Genomic DNA, 26515 nt, shown 5'->3' with positions numbered 1-26515 from the left:
ATTGATTCTTCTAAAGACTAAGTATTGGTCTAAGACTGAGTTGTGTCCAACTCTGCAATCTCATGAGCTGTAGCCAGCCAGGCTTCACTACCCGTGAAATTTTTCAGGTAAGAATACAGGAGTGGGTTGCCATTTCCTTCTCTGGGGGATCTTCCTGACCCAGGGATCAAACCTGGGTCTCCTGCATTGCAGGAGGATTCTTCACCATCTGAGCCACCAGGGAAGCCCTAGAGATAGGCAGTGCACTTAAGGAAATATTGTCATTTAATATTTATAAAAAGAGCTCCCAAATAGCACATTCTAAACAAGGACAGACCTGGGGTTATGGGGGATATCTTACTTTGGGTCACTTATTAGATGATGCTCTGGGAGCTGAGGTGAATGAAAAGAACTACAGTCTACACATTTTACTTAAAAGATCAAATCACTACCAAAATGCTAGTTAATTACTCGCATGTACAGTATCAGTTCAGTTCAGTTCAGTTCAGTCTCTCAGTCGTGTCTGACTCTCTGCGACCCCACGAATCACAGCACACCAGGCCTCCCTGTCCATCACCAACTCCCAGAGTTCACTCAAACTCATGTCCATCGAGTCGGTGATGCCATCCAGCCATCTCAGTAGAACTCAATAAGGTGAAATGAAGATAATGAAACTATATATCTTTTATTTACTTTATATCTTTTTGTTGCTAATGGAATAGTTTCTGTTCTCTCCCAATAAAAATTCAATACCCAGTTTAAAAACCTGACTCAGTAAGAATAGGACTAAAATAATCAAGAGTAAAATCAAATAGTTTTGTCTCATTAGGTGTGCCTCAAATGATGAAAATCTTAGCCCTCATGCCATCTTTTAGTGAAATATAACCCCAGTTGATGGAGAAGGCAATGGCAACCCACTCCAGTACTCTTGCCTGGAAACTCCTATGGATGGAGGAGCCTGGTGGGCTGCAGTCCATGCGGTCGCTAAGAGTCAGACACGGCTGAGCGACTTCACTTTCACTTTTCACTTTCACACATTGGAGAAGGAAATGGCAACCCACTCCAGTATTCTTGCCTGGAGAATCCCAGGGACGGGGGGGCATGGTAGGCTGCCATCTCTGGGGTCGCACGGGGTCGGACACGACTGAAGTGACTTAGCAGCAGCAGCAGCAACCCCAGTTGATGGCTTTCCATTCTCTTTTACAGGGCTGGAGCGAATTGCACGGGATTCATCTTATGAACAGGAGGGAAAGGTCCAATTTGTAATTGATGCTGTATATTCCATGGCTTATGCCCTGCACAATATGCACAAAGATGTCTGCCCTGGTTACATTGGCATTTGCCCACGGATGAGTACCATTGATGGGAAAGAACTACTTGGTTATATTCGGGCTGTAAATTTTAATGGTAAGTCGCAACTTTTTTTGGTATCTAAACACTTGAGAAATGACAGGGGGTGTCTATTCTTCCTATATATAGAATATACACCAGTAGAGTGGGAAGCATAGGATAAGAAGCAGTTCCCCTTTTAATCAGAAGTGTGAGTTTTTCCACCTGCTTTTAAATCTCAAACACATTTTTTTGTGTGTGTGCTACCATTTATCTATTCCTGAAAGAAGCAGAAGTTAAAAATAAGCCGCTATCAATCAAAATATCACTCTTTCAGAAACAACTTAGGAGGCTCATTTGGAACCACTGACAACAGATTAGATTTCTTTGAAAATGTTTTGTTCATGCCATTATTAGAGAAGGCATTGTTCACATTTTGTTTTGAAACCAATTTTCAGCATTTTAAACAGTAAGATGACTTGAGCAAGAGGGGGTGATTCGGAGCTGCTGGATATTTGCATTCTAAAAGCTCTGTGTTAAGTTTCCACAGCTTCTTTTTCTTTGTATTTCTTTCAATGACTTGGTCAGTTTAAAGCAATGAGCTGTATCGTGTAAGGTAGAACTACATACAATGAAGTGGAGATGAGATTTGTCTACTGCCGCAGCAAAAATGCTGCTTCTCCGAGTGACACAAGAAATTAGTACAGAATATGCTGGATTCATAGGACTCGGCTGAGAATAGCTAAACTGCCTGTCTCGAGTGATGAAACTATTGAATTCTGCTGTTCTTTCATGAAAGTTGTAATGGTTGCTGCTCATGACTTTGACCATTATTTTCAAATGAAATGATAGAATGCTCTGAGCTGTCTAATTCTTTCTGTTTGGCTGTAATCCACACAATGGACATGCCTCCGAGCCATGCACAGTGCTGTACTGTCCATCATAATACACTCCAGTGACCTCAGCTGCCAGCCTTTCTCAAAAAAGCACAAGGTCATCTTCAATTTAGAATTCAAGTGGAAACTTCTTCTTTTGCTCTGTTCAGGCAATGGGAGACACAATTTGGTTTACATTCAATCCACAGGACCCTCTTTTTTCAACAGAATTTTGGTGAAACATTACATAACGCTGTTCCTTTTGTTGAGAATATAAATAGTAAGGGGAATTTGAAAATAATTTTCTTACAGTGATTAAATGGAGCGCAAGAGGAGTGTTACAATGCAAGGTTATTTACCCTAATGTGAGGTTAGGGAACACTTTGTTTATCTAAATTGTTAAACAGTGAAAAGAGGAATGCAAATGAATATATTTTTTCATTAACTGAAGCTCATCTCAAGAAGAGAGGGAGATCTTTTAAAGAAACATTGGGTAAAAGCACTTCAAAGGTGAATTACCAGTTTCTCTCTTAACCATAGATAAAAATCTAACCCTTCCTTGATGACTTTAATTATCATACCATACTGTAATATAATGATGCCATTAAAGACTACTAAAAAAGTCATAATGTCTAATGATTATTAACACAATTTGCCTCTAGACACCAATGATTTCTGAGTTCTGTCTACTTTTTACAGTTTTTTTCCTCTTTACATTTTCAGAGTACTGTTGCTGTGATTGTTTTGGGGGCTGATCCCTTCCATAATTTGCTTCTTTCAATCTACTATAAACACAAAAACACAAAAAATTTCATCAATGTATTTGTTGAGTCCACAGAATGTGTTAAACCTTATGATAGGTGCTAAAGATACATCGGAGAAGGCAATGGCAACCCACTCCAGTACTCTTGCCTGGAAAGTCCCATGGATGGAGGAGCCTGGTAGGCTGCAGTCCATGGGGTTGCTGAGTCAGACATGACTGAGCGACTTCACTTTCCCTTTTCACTTTCATGCATTGGAGAAGGAAATGGTAACCCACTCCACTGTTCTTGCCTGGAGAATCCCAGAGACAGGGGAGCCTGGTGGGCTTCCATCTGTGGGGTCGCACAGAGTCAGACACGACTGAAGTGACTTAGCAGCAGCAGCAAAGATACATTACTGGTAAAAACAATTCAAACAGACCTAAATTTCTTGGGGAATTTAGATATAAATCAAAAAAGCACACAAAGGTGTAATTATGTAATCTGCAAGGAGTATTGAAAGAGAAGGTATGTTGGACTTAAAGTTTATAATAGGGGAATATGTCTCTATTCTAGGGAGTTAGAGACAGCTGGAATCGAGATGAAAGTGAAAGATAAGGGTAAAGCAGTAGACAGGACCAGAGAGGTCATGAGGTCTTATAGGTCATTCCTACAATTTGTTCTTCATCTTGAAAGCAATAGGAACCCACTGAAGCATAATAGAACTGTGTCTGATACAAGAGTAAACGTACTCCAGATGAGAATCATGTAAAATACAAGAATTTCAGTGTATGAACTTAGAATCTCTTTGAGCTCCTTGGACATTTATTTTGCTAATGGCTTAAAATTTGGCTGTGTTCCAATAGCTGGTAATAATAGAACTGTGATAATAATAGGGTAAGAGACCTGAGTATATGCAGATTATCATGGGATATCTAATTTGGTTTTCAGTAATTTTCAGGATGTTTATCAATTTTTTATTTCATTATTGGCTTACTGTTAGCATTCATTCATTATTAATACCTTGCTAGTTTCTGATAAAAAGACACGTGGGGCTGTTCAAGTAGAAGTACATCATCAAGACAATTGAAAGGAGGAGAAACAAATTTAGTAAAGAACGGTGTCTGGTACAATAGTAAGAAGGAAGGACTAGGTTAAGTACTGAGCTTCCTAAGCAGTCAAAATGTAAAGGGACATTTGATGGAGTGCATAAGCTTCATTACATGATAGAAGCAAGTTTATTTTTTAGGAGAGAATGAATTATCTTAGAAATTATTTCTAAAAGAAAAGTATCATATGAGACTTTGACAGCTTAATAAGCAGTGTTATTTAACAAAAATTTACTTGGGAAGATGGAGGGAAACAAAGGCTTGTCTTTTAGGAATATTTTTATTGCTACCAGTTGAACAAATTGCTATTTCTATAAATTTTTTAAATGTAAAATTTTATCAAAAGAAACACATAAAATAAAGAGTTCAGATTTTTTCAGGTACTTAAGCAACAATGTCAATTTCTTCCTCTGGTCTGGTCTATAGGCAGTAAAATATTAATACTGTACATCTTGTATAGAATCAAAGATTTTTCTGTTGCCATGAGAACCTTATTCATCATAAAGAAAAAGTGTTGGATAGAATTCCAGAAATGTCTCCTTACTTCTTTATAGCTGAGCAGGACAGAGTTGGCATACTAATCAGGGCTGTTTGACTGTAGGTAACAGAAACCAACTTAAGCTTGCTTAAGCTAAAAGGATGGATTTATGAGGATGTGTCAAGAAACCCCCTGGCAGAGTAAAGAAGGGCCTAAGAAAAGAACTGATTATAAATACTAAAACCTTTTAGAAATCCAAATATCTTTCTGTCTGCTTTGTTTTGTTCTTCCTATATGGGTTTCCTCTAGTTCTAGGTTCTTAGGGTAGGTAGCACAACTTTTAGAATTTGGTTGCTGTTTGGAACATGTGCTAAGATGAACATATATATATGTGTTTTAAGTCTCGATTCTAACTTCTTGGAAACTTGAATCTCATTAGCTAAACTTAAGTTTGATGTCAGACCTGTTCCAAATTATTGCTGGCAAGGAGCAGGTAGTACAAGTTTAGTTGTCATGAGGCATTCCCAGTGGGTGAAAGGAACATTTAGGAAGTTTCTATGAGTGACTTAGGGAAAAAGTTTAAATAAAGTGAGCAGAGGTAAAAACCTGAGGAAGGGGTATGCCATGGTCTCTGAATCTCTTTGCTTCTCTAGGTGGGTGAGTTTTTGTTAAGGTAGAGGAGACACAATTAAGAATCACATAGTTCGGTGGGAATCTGAGAGAGGAATCAATTTTGGAATTACTTAATGAATGCAAACCTTCATGTTGTGATTGAATTCTCTGAATGAAGTAACTTCCTTAAACTCACAGTGAGGTAGTGGTCTAACCATGTCAATGTTCATTATTCTAAGAAGCATATGTAAACATTTGACTGATTACAGAGACTGGTATAGAGATGGAGTTTATCAGAACTTTCTTTTCTTTAGAAACTTTATTATTTTATGGACTTACTGAAAGTTTTCCAAATATGCAATTCTGAGAGTCTCTGAACATTAGAGACTGGGTTTAAAGCAAATTTCCTTGTGTATAATACCTTTAAGCTATCTAAAAGAAATAAATACTGCTTAATATTGGGAAATGTATTGAAGCACACTAATAGGGCAAATAAGACAATGAACAATATCTCATAAAATCTATAAAAAGCCGTTTGCTTAAAATATAAACATTTCTGTTATAAGTACAAAAACAAACTAGAAATTGAATAAATATTTAACAGTATAAGCACATCTTTCTTGGCCTATAAACAGTTATATATTTATTTATAGTTATTCTTGCTGCAGAGACAAATTAGTCCTATTAGCACTGTTATTAATAGTCTATCAATTTTAGCCATTGAGATAAAACAAGGAACAAAAATAACAGAGATTACTACTAAAAAGGAAAAAGAAAGTAGTATTATGATTACTTCCAATGATTTGATATCAAGACAATAAGTTGAGAAATATATTAGACTGCTTTTAGATGATCAAATATAAAATTAATATTAGAACATTAAAAACTCTCATACATACTAGTAAGAAGCCATTAACTCATATGGGAAATGAGACTGTTTTGTTTGCAAAATATACATAGACAATATCTTGGAATAAATGGAACCAGAAATTATGAAAGATCTATATGAAGACAACTTTATTGAGGGACATCCACCTCCCTTGTTTGTAGACAGAAAAACAAATTATAGGAAAATGCTATTATTTTATGAGTACATCTGTATTCAGGCTTAGTATAGTTCCAACCAAAATGACAAAGGAGCATTTTCTGGAATTTGAAATAATATTTAAAATTTTAACTGTGAATATAAATGAGTAAAAAAAAGTAACTAAAATGATTTTGAAGGAAAAAATATTCCTACCAAACATATTAACATTTAAGCATAATGTTAAGTTATAGTAATCAATTCAGTATTAAACTAGTAGCAGAACAGACATATAGTAAATGCAACCAGGTAGAAATAGCCATAAATATATAATAATAATAAGTTTGTATATACATACATATGGATTTATGATGTGATAAAGATGAGTTAGAACTCAGTGGGAAAAAACATTTACAGTAAAATCAAGTGATCATGATTTCTCCATATCAAAGAGTCTTATCCATTTGAAATTTATTTTTGAGTTAGGTGAAGAGGAGAAGCAAAAGAAAAAAAAAGAAAATTTAGAAGAAGATGGCTTATCTTTTAGATGGAGTGCTAAGCTAAGTTGCTTCGTATCCCACTCTTTTTTGCGACCGTATGGACTATAGCCCCCCAGGTTCCTCTGTCCATGGGATTTCCCAGGCAAGAATACTGGAGTGGGTTGCCATGCCTTTCTCCAAGGGATCTTCCCAGCCCAGGGATCAAACCTGAGTCTCTAAAGTCTCCTGCATTGGCAGGCCAGTTCTTTACCACTAGCACTGCCTGGAAAGCCTCTTTTAGATGGAAGGATTGTACTATAATAACCTCAGTTCTCTTCCAGCTCTATATTCACCACAGATTATTTTAAAGATAATGGCATATTTTAAAAATATAGATACCTGTCAGTGTTCTTACTGTTTATTTTTTTGCTTATTTTTATTTTTTATGAATAAAGCCACATTCATTTTACTGGGAATCTTAAAAAGTATCTGATAAAAGGGCTCTTTGCTAGGCATTAAAAATGCAAAGATTAATAAAGTGTGGTTCTATGAATTTTCAAATGTCAAAGCTTAACAAAGGAGAGGTACAAACATGTTACCAATAATAATTCAGTTTGATAAGTGATGTGATAGAGGCTTGTACAAACACAGCGTAAGACTGAGATTAGGGAGTTTAGCTCAGGGGGTTGGGGGGTGCACAAAGAATACAATACAGAGAGCAGATGACATCTGATTTAAATTACAAATAGAAAGTGACATTTCTCTAGGTGGACAAGATGGGAAAGGATATTCATGGCAGACAAAGCTGTTTAATAGGAGACGGAAGACAGGTGAGAGTATGTGTTCTGGGAAAGTGAGCATTCACAGTATAAGAATTCAAGGGACTGACATGGGAGCAGTCTGAAGATGAGATTAGCAACATGAACTTGGGCCTGTTAGAAATCCCTGCCAAACTCTGATGTTTGAATGTGACACAGGAGGCAGCAGGGAACTGAAGCTTTCTGACAGGACAGTGAAATGCTAGGATTTGTGTTTTAGAAAAATAACTATGGCAGCAATTTGCAGACAGGAGGGAGAGATTGAAGATAGGCATGACAAGTTAAGAGACGGTTCCAATCATTTCCAGGAGAGAAGAGTGCCTGAAAGGGGAAAATGAAAGTACAGATGGAACATAAAGAAATGAAAGAGGGAGGGAGGGAACAAAGTATCGTTTGAGTGCTGGCTCTTTTCTAGGCACTGTGCTTTGGTTAGAAACTCGAAGGTTTTGAGAAATATCTTTACCTCCCTAAATGATCTTTCTTTGTAACTGTTTGTGACAACTCCATTACTAGGATTAATTCAGTATCATTTTTGGGTGCATATATCTTTATTATTTAGTGTTGCCATTTTTTAAATTAATTTTTATTGGAGTATAGTTCCTTTCAATGTTATGTTGATTTCTGCTGTGCAGCAAAGTGAATCAGTTGCACATATACATATGTCCACTCTTTTTAGATTCCCTTCCCATTTAGATGACAGCAGAGCCCTGAGTACAGTGTTTTAGTGTATATACCATTGACAAAATTGGCTTGACACAGCTTTATTTTATGATCCTTTATAAGTGGAAATGAGACATAAAATATCACTATATGGAAAAACTGACAAAAAATTGTCACCTCTGGAAGTTATGATGCATCATTTCCTTGTGATTAGATATTACTTATTTGGTAAATAGAGTTGAAGAAAAATCAAATGTGATGAAGTGTTTCTATGTTAACCTTAAACATAAGGTTATATGTTTTTGATAGTTACCGTACTTGAAATAAAATTGAGAAAATCATTATTAATCATTTGGAAGTACATTATATGATTTATTCTTGAAGATAGAAATTTGCAGACTGTGAAGTAGTTCCTGGAAATATTTATACATTTTTTATAAAGTGAATGGCATATGTTAGCAATATTGAATATGTGGTGATAAATAAACAGGTTGACTTGAAATTAAGTAATATTTCAGTTTCTGATTAAGGAAACTTCAGGCTGGTTAAAAAATATTAATTCTACAAGTGAAGCCACCGTGGAATTTAGCAGCATAATTATACTTTCCTCTGTTTTCTAAGATGATAAACTGTGTGTATGGGAAGCTTAAGTCTAATTTCTCTGATAGTCATGAAGAACAAGGACTCTCATTTCTTCCCTTCATGTATAGACTAACGTGCGGGCCAAGATGGAGGCAGCATCCTTTAAAGCTTCAGGCAAACAATAGACTTGCCTCAGTTCCTCCTTGGATCCTCCTCAACTTCACCTACTGCAGTGGGTTTATTTTACTTCTTCTTTGTTCTTATAATTCATGAACTTCATCATGTGCCAAAAATTAGGGGAAAATGATAAGCAAATTCCAGAATTAAATGAGGTACCATGGGCTCACTAACTGAGGGTTAAGTATTGGTGTTGAATCTAAACAGGGATGCAGCAGTGATCCTTGAATGCATGACAGGGACGTAGATGAAGGAGCTGAGAGGAATTGAGGTGATGGGGACTTCCTGACAGAGTTCACATTTAATGGTTTGTGTTTATCACAGTGATCAGAAGCACAGGCTTTATACTGAGAATTTAAATCCAGTTTCAGCACTCACTACTTTGTGACCTCAGTCAAGTAACAAAACTTCTCTAAATCTTTGTTTTCTCATTTATACAATGGGTATATTAATAGTTTATATATATATATATATATATATTAGAGCTCCTGTGAAATCTAAAGTGATAATATATAGAAAGTGCTTAATCAGAGATATACTGTCTTATGTGTGGAGAATATTAATAGATAAATAATGAAGTTAGTACTTAGGTCACCATATAAAGGTGATGAGATGTGTGGAATGGGACCAAGGACTTGAGACTTTTCAGAAGGAGGCAGAGTTTAAAAGCTCTATGTATAAGGATTGCTAGTGGGAGTGAAAACAAAGCACAGGTTGGAAAAATGCTTCTGCCAGGACACCAGTCAACAAGGTTTCCCCAGAAGTGTCAGTTTCTCAGAAAAAGGAACAGAAATATGAGTGATTTTACAAGTTTCTCAAAGTACATGGCAAAATACACTATTGCTCATATGGGTGTCTGCTGAATCTAGGGTAGATCAAATGGGGCTCATTCTCTCACAGTTTCTTCTATTTCCTTAAAAATTATGCACTTTTTAAATGAAAGAACGTATTTATTAGAATAGCTCCCATTCTATTAGGGATAATTATTTTCTAGTGATATTTTACTTCAGAAAGAATATACCCCAAAAGTATAATGCAGACTTGATTATTTTTCTCTTTAAGGTTATTAACTCTTATAATTACATTAAACTTTAATCAAGAAGGTAGTTTGAAAGTAAAGAATATGAATGAGAAAATTATTTTTAATTCAGGTATCTAATTATTACACTTTGGGGATTTTGATTTTCCTAGTCTTTTGAATGTATTAAAAACCCATGACTATACAATAACTTTTCTTTTGAACCATGTGAAAAAAACCTTTGTATGGGAACTGTGAACTTCCAGATATTCAAGCTGGGTTTAGAAAAGGCAGAGGAACCAGAGATCAAATTGTCAACATCTGTTGGATCATTGAAAAAGCAAGAGAGTTCCAGAAAAACATCTATTTCTGCTTTATTGACTATGCCAAAGTCTTTGTGTGAATCACAACAAAATGTGGACAATTCTTAAAGAGATAGGAATACCAGACCTCCTAACCTGCCTCCTGAGAAATCTGTATGCAGGTCAAGAAGCAACAGTTAGAACTGGACATGGAACAACAGACTGGTTCCAAATCAGGAAAGGAGTATGTCAAGGCTACATTTTGTCATCCTGCTTGTTTAACTTCGTACAGAATACATCATGCAAAATGCTGGGCTGGATGAAGCACAAGCTGGAATCAAGATTGCCAGGAGAAATATCAATAACTTCAGATATGCAGGTGACACTGCCCTTATGGCAGAAAACAAAGATGAACTAAAGAGTCTCTTGATGAAAGTGAAAGAAGAGAGTGAAAAAAAACTGGCTTAAAACTCAACGTTCAGAAAAGTAAGGTCATGGCATCTGGTCCCATCACTTCATGGCAAATAGATGGGAAACAGTGAGAGACTTTATTTTTTGGGCTCTAAAATCACTGCAGATTGTGATGGCAGCCATGAAATTAAAAGACGCTTGCTCCTTGGAAGAAAAGCTATGACCAACCTCTACAGCATTCTAAAAAGCAGGGACATTACTTTGCCAACAAAGGTCCATCTCTAGTTAAAGTTATGGTTTTTACAGTAGTCACATATGGATGTGAGAGTTGTACTATAAAGAAAGCTCAGCGCCAAAGAATTGATGCTTTTGAACTGTGGTGTTGGAGACGATTCTTGAGGGTCCCTGGACTGCAAGGAGATCCAACCAGTCCATCCTAAAGGAAATCATTCCTTAATGTTCATTGGAAGGACTGATGCTGAAGCTGAAACTCCAATACTTTGGCACCTGATGTGAAGAACTGACCCCTTGGAAAACACCCTGATGCTGGGAAAGATTGAAGGCAGGAGGAGAAAGGGAGGACAGAGGATGAGATGGTTGGATGGCATCACTGACTCAATGAATATGAGTTTGAGCAAGCTCTGAGAGTTGGTGATGGACATGGAAGTCTGGCATGCTGCAGTCCATGGGGTCACAAGGAATCAGACACAACCGAGTGACTGAACTGAATTGAAACACCTTGCAGCCATGAAATTAAAAGACGTTTACTCCTTGGAAGGAAAGTTATGACCAACCTAGATAGTATATTAAAAAGCAGAGACATTACTTTGCCAACAAAGGTCCGTCTAGTCAAGACTATGGTTTTTCCAGTGGTCATGTATGGATGTGAGAGTTGGACTGTGAAGAAAGCTGATCGCCGTAGAATTGATGCTTTTGAACTGTGGTGCTGGAGAAGACTCTTGAGAGTCCCTTGGACTACAAGGAGATCCAACCAGTCCATTCTAAAGGAGATCAATCCTGGGTGTTCATTGGAAGGGCTGATGCTAAAGCTGAAACTGCAATACTTTGGCCACCTCATGCGACAAGTTGACTCACTGGAAAAGACTCTGATGCTGGGAGGCATTGTGGGTGGGAGGAGACAGGGACGACAGAGAATGCGATGGCTGGATGGCATCACTGACTCTATGGACATGAGTTTGAGTGAACTCCGGGAGTTGGTGATGGACAGGGAGGCCTGGCGTGCTGTGATTCATGGGGTTGCAAAGAGTCGGACATGACTAAGCGACTGAACTGAACTGAACTGAAGTTAAGGAAATTTCTTTTTTAAATTTAGGGAGTGTCACATTATTTATGACATTTATTTCATTTTTATTATGTCATTAACTTCATTCAACAAACATTTATTGAATGTCTGTTTTGTGCCTCAGCTGGGCTATTTGTATTTTTCTCTCTTCCAGTTCTCATGTCTCCTTTTTCTTACTTTATATGCCTTTAGATCTTAAACTTCTTTTCCTCTCCTTTTGTCTTCTTTTCTTGTCTAATGTTTCTCCATTTGCTCTTGTGATCATTTCGTAATCAAGATGGTTGCAGTGGCTAAGGTATGAGTTTTCAACTGAAACAGAGATATGAACTAAAATTCTAACTCTTGCACTTAAGTGGTGAAAACTTGGATAAGTCACTTAATTTTTAGAAACTTCCATGTTCTCATCTTTGCATGGAAGTAATCACCATATCTACCTTGTAGTGTCATTCTGAGCATTTAATGAGATAATTCACAACTCCTGGCACATTGTGAATAATCAACAAATGGTAACTTAGTTTTTCCTCTGCTCCATGACAAAACTAAATCTTCTGTATATGTTTACTGAATTTCAAACACACACATACATAAATATCCCTCAAATGCACAGTCACTTATATATTCCCTTACACACTTTAATTTCAAAAGCATCCCTTAAATTTCCTTTAAAACAGTTTTTATTGAAGTATAGTTGATTTACAAGGTTGTGCTAATAAAAATTTCTTATAACCAGTAATACTGTGTTGTCTGAAATTAATGTCTTATTTCTTCAAGGCTTAACTCATCTATCCTCAAGGTTGATTAGGCTTTCTTGTTCACCTTTTCTCTTTTAGTCACCTTCTTACCCTTCTTTTTTTTTTTATTTTAGTGGTTTAGGGTGATATATAGTACTAACAGGGTGTAGAGGCCACTCTAATCCATTCTCCCTTGAGTAAAATGATCAGATAGGTAAAGAGGTGGAGGCTGTTGCTTGAAATAGTATTCAGGCTATGTGTACGGGAATAGAATACACCTTGTATGCTAAGAAACTTGGAAACTCACTTAGACATAGGTTATGAAAGACATCTATGACCTGTGCAAAGAATTTAGCTGAAGGTCATTGTCTGTACCCAGCTTCACCAGAGAATAATGTTATACCAGTACACATCCCATTCGTGTTATCCATTCCCACAGAACATAGAAGAGTGAATTCCATACAACAGCATCAGTTCAATTCAGTTCAGTTGCTCAGTCGTGTCCAACTCTTTGCAACACAATTCTTCGGCGCTCAGCTTTCTTTATACTCCAACTCTCACATCCATACATGACTACTGGAAAAACCATAGCTTTGACTAGATGGACCTTTGTTGGCCAAGTAATGTCTCTGCTTTTTAATATGCTATCTAGTTTGGTCATATAAGCCCTATCATTTAAAAAAGTAATTCAAAATGAAAATGACAGTGTACATTTTGGCAAGTGAGAGGGATGTGGTATAAGTCTCTCAGAAAGATATTTATTAATTTCTACCTTACTCATAATCCTTAGACCTATTTAAGAAAGCTTTCCTCATATCTTATGTTTTTCTTTCCTGACTGTCTAGGTTACACAGATGTCCCATTGAGAAATTCTAACCTGTTTAACAATACATCAAAAAGTCCATTCCTCCCAGCTCCTTAAAGTTCTCTTAACTTTCTTTTCATTTTTCTCTGTCTTTATATAAACCACAGGCTTATATAAAAAGGTGTATAACTGAGGAAACCAGAATTGAAAGAGACACATATACTCCAATGTTCATTGCAACACTGTTTATAATAGCCAGGACATGGAAGCAACCTAGATGTCCATCTGCAGATGAATGGATAAGAAAGCTTTGGTACATATACACAATGGAGTATTACTCAGCCGTTAAAAAGAACGCATTTGAACCAGTTCTAATGAGGTGGATGAAACTAGAACCTATTATACAGAGTGAAGTAAGACAGAAAGAAAAACACCAATACAATATACTAACGCATATATATGGAATTTAGAAAGATGCAAACGATAACCCTGTATACGAGACAGCAAAAGAGACACAGATGTATAGAACAGTCTTTGGGACTCAGTAGGAGAGGGTGAGGGTGGGATGGTTTGGGAGAATGGCATTGAAACATGTATATTATCATATGTGAAATGAATCGCCAGTTCAGGGTCGATGCATGTTACAGGATGCTCGGGGCTGGTATGCGGGGATGACCCAGAGGGAGGATAAGGGGAGGAGGGAGGTGGGAGGGGGGTTCGGAAGGGGGAACTCATGTACACCCGGGGCGGATTCATGTCAATGTATGGTGAAACCAACCAATATAATATTGTAAAATAATTAGCCTCCAATAAAAAAAAATTAAACAAAACAAAAACATATAAAAAGGTGTATAGCCTCATCTCAATCTCCTTTGCTTCATTCAGAACTTCATGAAATGAAGAACTGCCTTTTTTTGGCTTCTAAAAAAAGGATAACATATGTACTGAAGACTGCAATAAGTCGACAGCTCCATCAATTTTTTACAGACTGAAATCACCTAAATCAGTATCCATAACAGCCAATCAACTCCTCTGAATCTCCAGCTGTCACCTTAAAACCTTCCTGTGTTTTTCCAGTCAGTACATGCCTCTCTAGTAAGTCACTGTTCTGACTCAGAACAGCACAGACTAGGATTGCCAACTTTTGTACTCATATAAATGAAGCTACATAATCTGTACTCTTTTATGCCTGGCTTCATTTCACTGTAACTTTTGATAAAGAGGAAGTAAAGCACATTCCCACCATTATCTCTCTCTATTAACATCAGATTCAGTTAGTTAATTTACTTTGTTATATATTGAGAATTTAATTTTTAAAGTCTAATGAATTATTTTATGAAATAATAACACTGAATATCTATTAATGAAGTTTATAATGTAGGAAAAATTAACATTTTAATACAATACCTACAATTTCTTAGAAAGTGGTAAAAATATTACTTCTAATAATATTCTCATCTTGGTCATGCTCTATCATAATTTTTTAAAAAGTTATAGTCTTAATTTTTTAAAGCCATTTTAGGTTCACAGCAAAATTAAGTGGAAAGTACAGAAAGTTTCTATATATCCCCTGCCTCCCACCACCCACCCCCACACCCCACACACAGCTTCTCCAAACTATCAACTTCTTGAACCAGAGTGGTACATGTGTTACAGCCAATTAACCTAAATAGACACATCGTTATCATCCAAAGTCCATAGTTTACATTAGGGTTCTTGATGTGTATTCTATGATGCTGACAAACTTGCAATTCTGTGTGTATTTACCTACCAGCATTCTCATAACTGCTGCTGCTACTGCTAAGTCACTTCAGTCGTGCCCGACTCTGTGTGACCCCATAGACGGAGGCCCACCAGGCTCCCCCGTCCCTGGGATTCTCCAGGCAAGAACACTGGAGTGGGTTGCCATTTCCTTCTCCAATGTGTGAAAGTGAAAAGTGAAAGTGAAGTCGCTCAGTCGTGCCCGACCCCTAGCGACCCCACGGACTGCAGCCCACCAGGCTCCTCCATCCATGGGATTTTCTAGGCAATAGTATTTCAACTTTAATCAGCATCATGAAAAAATACTCTTAATTCCACCAGTCTCAGTCCTAGGCACCAAAGAGAAAGAAATTATACTCTTCCAACTGGTGCTCTAGTGTAATTCCCAAATACCCTAAACATCACCGCAGGATTTAGCAAAAGGAATTTGGCATGTCATCCTCTTAGTTTACCAGGAAGGAAAACGCATTTGCTCTCCTTCCTTAGCTATTCATGACAACATATCAGAGTTGTCGCAAATTCTAGGGTCAATAAATTCTAGAGTATTCAGAGGTATTTGAGAAAATTGCAGTGTTCTTAATTGCACATTGCACTCACTTTCAGAAATAAGTGATCTCTGATTTTTCTATCCACATTTTTATCTTTCAAAATAATATTACGTGCTAAGTCACTTCAGTCATGTCTGACTCTTTGCGACCTTATAGACTATATCCTACCAGGCTTCTCTGACCATGGGGATTCTTCAGGCAAGAATACTGGAGTGGGCTGCCATGCCCTCCTCTGGGGGAATCTTCCTTACCCAGGGATCAAACCCATGTCTCCTGTGTCTCCTGCATTGCAGGTGGATTCTTTACTGCTGAGCCGCTAGGGAAGCCCACTCAAAATAATATTGGCCCTCTATAGACAAAAACAAAAACCTTCAGACTGACATTTCAGGAATTTTTTTTTCCAGATAGTATTTAAGTGAGAATTAGTGGGTTATATCTTTCTGGGGCTTCTCCAGTGGCTCAGTGGTAAAGAATCTGCCTGCAATACAGGAACCGCAGGAGACCTAGTTTGATCCCTGGGTTGGAAAGATCCCCTGGAGAAGGAAATGGCAACCCACTGCAGTGTTCTTGCCTGGAGACTCCCAGGGGCGGGGGAGCCTGGTGGGCTTCCATCTATGGGGTCGCACAGAGTCGGACACGACTGAAGCCACTTGGCGGCAGCAGCAGCAGCAGCAGTATTCTTCCCTGGAGAATGATGGAGGAGCCTGGTGGATTACAGTCCATAGGATCACAAATAGTTGGATATAACTGAAGCAACTTAGCATGCATACACACATCTTTCTGATCCTACTAGATATGCTTTAACCCAAACCAAAGAGAGAACTGATACATTTTATACACAGAAACTAGTTTGGGATGAGGGAGGGAGATGATAGTTTCTGTCAAAGACTGTAGTTAACTAGTAGCTTAGTTGAGAAACTATTTTCTTCTTCAACGTGATTTTTCTATATATAGGCACACAAGCTATCAGATATTGTTAAAAATACTGAGATTTTTTTATTGCAATTTGTGCATAATACATTTTTTATACCTTTACAAGTGTGCTTCATCAGTTTGATCCATTTTAGCCTTTAAAGTGGGCTGTAGATGCAAAATTTAAATGATACTACTTTGGGCAATTATATGTTAATATATGAATAAACAAATACCATTTCATGTTGGATTTTTTTCTTTTCAGCATTACTTGAAGTCTTCTTTTGGATTTTGAGCATGATAGCAATCTATTTTACTGGTACTGAAGCAGAAAATAACCAGTTCATTGGTTTTCTAGCAATCTCCACACACAAAATGTTTATAAAAATAAAGTAACGTATTTAGCAAACTCAGGGATGGTTTCATCTGAGTGCTTTTAAGTCCTACAGCAGACCTAAGTAGATCTGTTATATTTAGCAGATCTAAAATCAAGAGCTTTTAAGTGCATGTACACACACACACGTGCTCACCTCTTTTTCTATAGAAATAGAACAAGTAAATAAAAATAGTAAAATGGTATTATGGAATAAAAGGATATATTTATTTTCCAATGTCAAGGCAAACATTTTCTAACTTAATGGACATTGGGTAAAAGTAGAATCATTGAATTGCTTCGTATCTTTGAACCAGGATTTGGATAAACCAAATGACCTTTGAGCTTATATTAACTTTGGCTGGCTTTTACAGAAAGTGTTTCCAATGTCAGTTCACTACCTGTATTATTTTATTATTTTTAATCTAAGAACTGGTAATAGTAACAATCAGAAATGTACTAAGTACTGTGATCAACATCCATCTTCTTTACTACATTTTTAGAACATCATAATTTTGGCATGATGTGTTGCAGATTAGTGTAATGTGCTATTTTAAAATTTTAGTGATCTACTGCAGATTTGAGATCTTCCATTTGGGAAGGGCCAGATGTGAGTTTAGGTGATCTGTGGTCCCATTTGATAGCACCAGAGGTTATGCTTAGAAATTCAACCTTACATAAATAATTAACCCTGTGCATTGAAAGAGTTCTCTGAAGTAATAATTCCTGACTAGCCTATTCATGTCTATCATTTGATTTTAATTAGTGACAAAAAATTAAATGTCATGTCATTATTTAGTGATCGATTTTAAATACTTCCCTCTGTGGATAAGGGAATTTGATTACTTAGTCATTGTGATTAAAAAGGCTTTTCATAGTTTGCTGGCAAAGATAATGATGTCACAAATACAAATAATTCTAGAGTGGGTTCAGACCACTTGAAGTATATAGGAGAAAGGGTCAAATAAAATTAACTATATGCTGTTTATGAAAAAAATGTTATTGCTGAAAACTTTTGAGTATTGTTTTTTGTTCTCATATTAGACTCTGAATTGTCAAAATCCTATTAGTAAATTTTAGGTGAAAAGTAATCTTGTCGTCTGGAATTTGCACTCAAACAAATTATGTGTTAAGATGATAAGCCTCTAATAAATCATTCCCTGGATTTTCTTGTTTTGTATCTCAGTGAAAGATTTCTTTTGATGACAAATTTTAAATTTACACATATTAAGTCTTTTTAGTGCTAATTACCTTGAATTTCACCATGTCACAATAACAGTCCCCGGCATCTTGATGCTTTTCGCTTTAAAGTGCTTTCATATATATTCTCTCATTAGCCCTAGCAGTTGTATGTGGGAGGGCAAGTAAGTGGATGTTATTATGCCATTTGACAACAGAGATATATAAAAATTAAGTAATATATTTAAGACTCCTGGATACTAAATCAAGGAATTGAGACTAGACCCAGAATTTTCAACTCTATGTATAGTGGTCCAAGTTTCAAAGGAGCTGAAATAGGGTATTGCTTTGAAAGTAGCCTATTAAAACTGCTAAATAAAGACAGTGCCCTCAGGAAGCTCAGTTTAGCAGGGCCAACATAGAGAAAACGGGCTTCCCTGGTGGCTCCTCGGGTAAAGAATCTGCCTGTGGCTTGATTTCTGGGTTGAGAAGATCCCCAGGAAGAGGAAATGGCAACCTACTCCATTTTTGCCTGAAAAATCCCATGGACAGAGGAGCCTGGTGGAGTGCAATTAGTTCAGTTCAGTTGCTCAGCTGTGTCCAGCTCTTTGCAACTCCATGGACTGCAGCACACCAGGCCTCCCTGTCCATAGCCAACTCCTGGTGTTTACTCAGACTCATGACCATTGAGTCGGTGATGCCATCCAACCATCTCATCCTCTGTCATCCCCTTCTCCTCCCACCTTCAATCTTTCCCAGCATCAGGGTCTTTTCAAATGAGTCAGCTCTTCACATCAGGTGGCCGGAATATTGGGGTTTCAGCTTCAACATCAGTCCTTCCAATGAATATTCAGGATTGATTTCCTTTAGGATGGACTGGTTGGATCTCCTTGCAGTCCAAGGGACTCTCAAGAGTCTTGTCCAACACCACAGTTCAAAAGCATCAATTCTTCAGTGCTCAGCTTTCTTTATAGTCCAGCTCTCACATCCATACATGACTACTGGAAAAACCATAGCTTTGACTAGATGGACCTTTGTTGGCAAAGTAATATGTCTGCTTTTTAATATGCTGTCTAGAGTACAATCTTGGAGAAGGAAATGGCAACCCACTCCAGTGTTCTTGCCTGGAGAATCCCAGGGACGGGGGAGCCTGGTGGGCTTCCATCTATGGGGTCACACAGAGTCGGACACGACTGATGTGACTTAGCAGCAGCAGCAGAGTACAATCCATGGGGTCACAAATGAGCTGGACATGGCTGACCCACTAAGCAAGCTTGCACATAGAATGTGGTGGAAGAGGGAGGATGGGACCATAGGGAAGATGGTAAATCATCATGAAGATAGTGATATTCAAACTGAGACCTGAATTATGAGAAGGATCAGAGCCTAAGAACAAACTGGTACAAAAGCCTTAAGGCAGAAAAGGGATTGGTGTCACTGTCATGCTCAATGCTTCTCTTCTGTCTCTGGAGTCAGTCGTTTTTTGCTTAAAAAAAAAAAAAAGTATGGTATTTTCTAAAATTCTCAAAATGGCACATTATCTTGTAAACACTTTGGAGAGACCTGTGGAAGCCCAGGTAGCTTCATGGTCCAAGCATGTCCTTCCCGTGAGTCAGCATCACTGTGAACAGGATGCTACTGAACACTGGAGACATTGTGTCTTGCAGTTATTTCCCAGATTATAATAGCAGTTGTGCAGAAGTATAGCACAGCAAACTACATCAGATAATAACTAGTCACATTTTTGGAAAATGTTGGGGGCGGGAGGAGAAGGGGACGACAGAGAATGAGATGGCTGGATGGCATCACTGAATCTATGGACATGAGTTTGAGTGAACTCCGGGAGTTGGTGATGGACAGGGAGGCCTGGCGTGCTGTGATTCATGGGGTCGCAAAGAGTCGGACACGACTGAGCGACTGAACTGAACTGAACTGAATTGCTTTACAATGTTGTATTAGTTTCTACTGTACAACAAAGTGGATCAACTATATGTGTGTATGCGTTCCCTCCCTCTTAGTCCTTCCCCTCACCCCTCCTTACCCCATCCCAACCCCTTTAGGACGTCACAGAGCACCGAGCTGAACTCCCTGTGCTGTACAGCAGTTTCCCACTAGTTATCTATCTTACATATGGCACACATTTTACTTTTCAGAGATTTTAACGACTGCTGTGGGCTTATAGGGAAAGTAAAGGCTTTCCCCTGTGCTATCACCGAGTGTTCCTCAAGCCTCAAGGAGGAAGAGAATGATGTGAATGAGTCAGATTTGAGGCTTGACTACTGTATTCCTAGGAGGAGTCATCTTCTGGCTAAGAATGAGTGAACATGGCTATTCATTGGCAGGTCTCTGAAGGAACAGCAGTAGTTAGGTGCTGGGTTGCACTCTCCAAACAGGCCAGACTGTCTAGCTTTTGCACTGTGGCTATGCTTTCTCACATGTGGCCACTGTCCAAAGATCACTCTTTTAGTCTGAGAAGGACTGAGGCCCGCTGGTTTAGTTCAGCTCAAAATTGGGTCTTGCTTGTGTAATTGGTTTATTTTCTTTTTTCAGTATTTACTTATTTGGCAGTGTCAGGTCTTAGTTGGGGTGCAGGGTCTTCTTTGTGGTGTGCAGGCTCAGTAGTTGCCAGCACATGGGCTTAGTTGCCCAGTGGCATGTGTGATGTTAGTTCTCTGACCGAAGTTCGAACCTGCCTCCCCTGTATTGGAAGGCTAATTCTTAATCCCTGGACTACCAGGGATTCCCTGATTCATTTCCTTAACTAACATAGAGGCAAGGAACTCTGCCTATTGTCTCCATTGGTTTGTGAAGTTCCCTATGGAGTTTGAGGCCAGAGTCACAGTTAATAATCAAATTAAACATAAAGCACTTTCTTTTGCCTTTTTTATGTGTATGTTTCCTTGGAGGCCTCCATAGGAGGGCTGATTAAACCAAGACAGGACTTGGGTATTCCTAGTTTTCCTATACAAACCATATATTCAAAGCAAGTACTTTAAGGAGTTGCAATTTGAATTTAGGATATAATAAAGTACATAAGTACAATAAGTAATGCAAACACATGAACTGAAAGTTTATAATACATAGAAGAAATATCATTCTAAGACACAATCTTTAATTTATCCCTGTCCATTGTAATAAAAACCAGAAAATTAAGGATGCAATAGTAGCAAAATAAATAAAAATAAAAAAACTACACAACACTGAAAAGCAGAGGTTGGCTTTTCTGTTGGGTTTTGAAATTACAGTTGAGTACTTTGGCCACCTGATGCAAAGAGCTGACTCGTTTGAAAAGACCCTGATGTTGGAAAAGATTGAGGGCAGGAGGAGAAGGGGACGACAGAGGATGAGATGGCTGGATGGCCTCACCGACTCAACGGACATGGGTTTGGGGGACTCCAGGAGTTGGTGATGGACAGGGAGGCCTGGCGTGCTGCAGTTCACGGGGTTGCAAAGAGTAGGACATGACTGAGGGACTGAACTGACTGACTGACATTTCTTTCCTTTAAATTTCAGTTTGGCACTTTATTCACATTTGTTTCTTTTTTCTTGAATTTCCATGAAAAATATGAAGCCAATACAAATGTTAACATTTTTGGGGTACTTACAATGTTCTAGGTGTATTTCAAAGCACATGAGTTTGAGTGAACTCTGGGAGTTGGTGATGGACAGGGAGGCTTGGCGTGCTGTGATTCATGGGGTCGCAAAGAGTTGGACACGACTGAGCGATTGAACTGAACTGAACTGAACTGAAGCATTTTCTCATTGAATTCTGAAAACAATCTGATGATATAGGAACACATTTTATCCTTATTTCTGCAGATCAGGAGGCTGAAGAAAATATTTAGTTCACTTACCTAGTCAAGTGTTGGAAGCAGGGTTTGAGATCTTGAAGCCTTAGCTCAAAGTTGTATACCTAATTACTATGGTTATTGTGGCAATTACTTCAACACCCAGTTGTGGATGTGACTGGTGATAGAAGCAAGGTCCGATGCTGTAGAAAGCAATATTTCATAGGAACCTGGAATGTTAGGTCCATGAATCACGGCAAATTGGAAGTGGTCAAACAGGAGATGGCAAGAGTGAACGTCAACATTTTAGAAATCAGCGAACTAAAATGGACTAGAAAGGGTAATTTAACTCAGATGGCCATTAAATCTACTACTGTGGGCAAGAATCCCTTGGAAGAAATGGAGTAGCCATCATAGTCAACAAAAAGAGTCCGAAATGCAGTGCTTGGATGCAGTCTCAAAACGATAGAATGATCTCTGTTTGTTTCCAAGGCAAACCATTCAGTATCATGGTAACCCAATTCTATGCCCCAACCAGTAATGCTGAAGAAGCTGAAGTTGAATGGTTCTATGAAGACCTACAAGACCTTCTAGAACTAACACCCAAAAAAGATGTCCTTTTCATTATAGGGGACTGGAATGCAAAAGTAGGAAGTCAAGAAACACCTGGAGTAACAGGCAAATTTGGCCTTGGAGTATAGAATGAAGCAGGGCCAAGGCAAATAGAGTTCTGTCAAAAGAATGCACTGGTCATAGCAAACATCTTCTTCCAACAACACAAGAGAACTCTCACATGGAATCACCAGATGGTCAACACCGAAATCAGATTGATTATATTCTTTGCAACCAAAGATGGAGAAGCTCCACACAGTCAGCAAAAACAAGACTTGGAGCTGACTGTGGCTCAGATCATGAACTCCTTATTACCAATTTCAGACTTAAATTGAAGAAAATAGGGAAAACCACTAGACCATTCACATATGACCTAAATCAAATCCCTTGTGATTATACAGTGGAAGTGAGAAATAGATTTAAGGGACTAGATCTGATAGACGGAGTGCCTGATGAACTATGGACAGAGGCTCGTGACATTGTACAGGAGACAGGGATCAAGACCATCCCCAAGAAAAAGAAATGCAAAAAAGCAAAATGGCTGTCTGAGGAGGCCATACAAATAGCTGTGAGAAGAAGATAAGTGAAAAGCAAAGGAGAAAAGGAAAGATATAAGCATCTGAATGCAGAGTACCAAAGAATAGCAAGGAGAGAGAAAAAGCCTTCCTCAGTGATCAATGCAAAGAAATAGAGGGAAACAGTAGAATGGGAAAGACTAGAGATCTCTTCAAGAAAATTAGAGATACCAAGGGAACATTTCATGCAAAGATGGGCTCCATAAAGGACAGAAATGGTATGGACCTAACAGAAGGAGAAGATATTAAGAAGAGGTGGTAAGAATACACAGAAGAACTGTACAAAAAAGATCTTCATGAACCAAATAATCACAATGATGTGATCACTCACCGAGAGCCAGACATCCTGGAATGTGAAGTCAAGTGGGCCTTAGGAAGCATCACTATGAACAAAGCCAGTGGAGGTGATGGAATTCCAGTTGAGCTATTTCAAATCCTGAAAAATGATGCTGTGAAAGTGCTGCACTCAATATGCCAACAAATTTGGGAAACACAGCAGTGGCCACAGGACTGGAAAAGGTCAGTTTTCATTCCAATCCCAAAGAAAGGCAATGCCAAAGAATGCTCAAACTACCGTAGCACAAGTGCACTCATCTCACAAGCTTGTAAAGTAATGCTCAAAATTCTCCAAGCCAGGCTTCAGCAGTACATGAACTGTGAACTTCTAGATGTTCAAGCTGTTTTTAGAAAAGGCAGAGGAACCAGAGATCAAATTGCCAACATGTATCTGGCAGATCATCAAAAAAGCAAGAGGGTTCCAGAAAAACATCTATTTCTGCTTTATTGACTATGCCAAAGCCTTTGACTGTATGGATCACAATAAACTGGAAAATTCTGAAAATAATGGGAATACCAGAGCACCTGACCCTCCTCTTGAGAAATATGTATGCAGGTCAGGAAACAACAGTTAGAACTGGACATGGGACAACAGACTGGTTCCAAATAGGAAAAGGAGTACGTCAAGGCTGTATATTGTCACCGTGCTTATTCAACTTAGTTGCAGAGTACATCATGAGATACGCTTGGCTGGAAGAAGCACAAGCTGGAATCAAGATTGCCAGGAGAAATATCAATAACCTCAGATGTGCAGATGAAACCACCCTTATGGCAGAAAGTGAAGAAGAACTAAAGAGCCTCCTGATAAAAGTGAAAGAGGAGAGCAAAAATGTTGGCTTGAAGCTCAACATTCAGAAAACAAAGATCATGGCATCTGGTCCCATCAGTTCATGGGAAATAGATGGGGAAACAGTGGAAACAGTGACAGACTTTATTTTTGGGGACTCAAAATCACTGCTGATGGTGATTACAGCCATGAAATTAAAAGATGCTTACTCCTTGGAAGGAAGGTTATGACCAACCTAGACAGCATATTAAAAAGCAGAGACATTACTTTGCTACGAATGGTCCATCTAGTCAAGGCTATGGTTTTTCCAGTGGTCATGTATGGATGTGAGAGTTGGAGTATAAAGAAAGCTGAGCACTGAAGAATTGATGCTTTTGAACTGTGGTGTTGGAGAAGACTCTTGAGAGTGCCTTGGACTGTAAGGAGATCCAACCAGTCCATCCTAACGGAGATCAGTCCTGAGTGTTCATTGGAAGGACTGATGTTGAAGCTGAGATTCCAATACTTTGGCCACCTGATGCAAAGTGCTGACTCATTTGAAAAGACCCTGATGCTGGGAAAGATTGAGGGCAGGAAGAGAACGGGATGACAGAGTATGAGCGAGCTGGATGGCATCACCTACTCAGTGAAGATGAGTTTGAGTAAACTCTGGGAGTTGGTGATTGACAGGGAGGCCAGGCATGATGTGGTCCATCGGGTTGCAAAGATTTGGACATGACTAAGCAACTGAACTGAACTGATGTTAATTAAAGTATACCACCTCTAATGATAAGTGGTATTGGAGAAGCAGGGAATAACTTTTCAATGAAAATCCATGTGTCTAAAAGAAAAAAAAAAGAAGCTATAATTTTGATAGAACACTGGGACTCATGGAGTCAGGACAATTCTCTGTGACTACATCTCTGTAGCTCAAATGGTAAAGAACTTGCCTGCAATGTGGGAGACTTGGGTTCAATCCCCAGGTTGGAAATATCCCTTAGAGAAGGTTATTGCAACCCACTGAGGTATTCTTGCCTGGATACAAAGAGTCCTGGGGTGGCAAAAAGTTGGATACACAGATAATATTAAACAAAGTGAAAATAGCAACTCAGCAGCAAAAACCAAAATAAAGTTGTTTCCAAGAATGGAAAGACAATGAATTTGATGCACAGGCTGCTGCTGCTAGTTAGTTGCTAAGTGGTGTCTGACTCTTTTGTGGACAACTCCATGGGCAATAGCTGGCCAGGCTCCTCTGTCCATGGGATTTTTTAGGCAAGAATACTGGAGTGGGTTGCCATTTCCTTCTCCAAGGGATCTTCCTGACCCATGTATCAAACCCCTCTCCTGCATTGGTAGGCAGATTCTTGATCACAGAGTCACAAGGGAAGCCCCATAACAAACATGAAGTCAAGATAAATCTTTTGAAATCTCATTACAATCATTTATGAGTCTTGGATATTAATACCCATGGATTTCTTGAGGCTAAGGAACGTGTATTAAAGTTCCTGCCAGCCCAGTAATTTTTACTTTGTGAGCTTCATTGAGGTCGAATATAAAATAAAACCGACTAGTAGCAAGTTTTTTTACGAATATATATAATTGTATAACCACCACCACAATCATGGTCTGGAACATTTTCATGACTCCTCAGTGTTTTTTCCTGCCTCTTTTCAGTCAACTCTTTTCTCACAATACCATTCCCTGGAAACAAAAACACTCCTTTCTTGTCAGTGTATTTTTGCTTTCTTAAAACTTACTATGAATGAAATCATACATCTCATAATTTTTGTATCTGTTTTTTTTCCACTTAAGATAAAGCTTTTGAAATTTACCCATGATGTTGTGTTTATCAGTAGTTCACAGTCTTTTATTAATAAATATATCATAATTTGTTTATTGATTCATTTATGGAATTTGGATAATTTTCAGCCTTTTCCATTATAATTGAGCTTCTAGGAATATACAAGTTGAACTCTTTGTGAGGACATATGTTTTTGCTTTTCTTGGATAAATACTTGAGAATGGGATTGCTGGATTGTGTAGGGAGGGTATGTTTAACTTTACAGGAATCTGCCAAACTCTTTTTTTCTAAAGCAACTGTATCATTGTGCATCCCTAACAGCAATGTATGATGGTTCGTTACTCCTGTCCTCTTCGACACTTAATATTGTCAGTTGTCTTAATTTTAGCCATTTATTGTTACTGTTCAGTCACTAAGAGGTGTCCGACTCCT

At 38.3% G+C, this 26515-nt stretch overlaps 1 protein-coding gene across 1 annotated transcript in view; it reads left to right on the top strand.

The window, feature by feature from the left end:
- GRM8 (glutamate metabotropic receptor 8) overlaps positions 1–26515 on the top strand; it is a 923112-nt gene that overhangs the window by 549345 nt on the left and 347252 nt on the right. Inside the window, exon 7 of the mRNA XM_055421210.2 lies at positions 1186–1386. Coding sequence (XP_055277185.1) covers positions 1186–1386 — 201 coding nt within the window. The remainder of the gene's footprint in view (positions 1–1185; positions 1387–26515) is intronic.

Source organism: Moschus berezovskii, chromosome 3 (genome assembly GCF_049115385.1).
Source record: "Moschus berezovskii isolate FMDL1 chromosome 3, NW_MosBer_1.0, whole genome shotgun sequence".
In the NCBI taxonomy this organism is placed as follows: Eukaryota; Metazoa; Chordata; class Mammalia; order Artiodactyla; family Moschidae; genus Moschus; species Moschus berezovskii.
The sequence above is the reverse complement of the archived record's forward strand: the minus strand, read 5'-3'. Positions and strand labels throughout refer to the sequence as shown.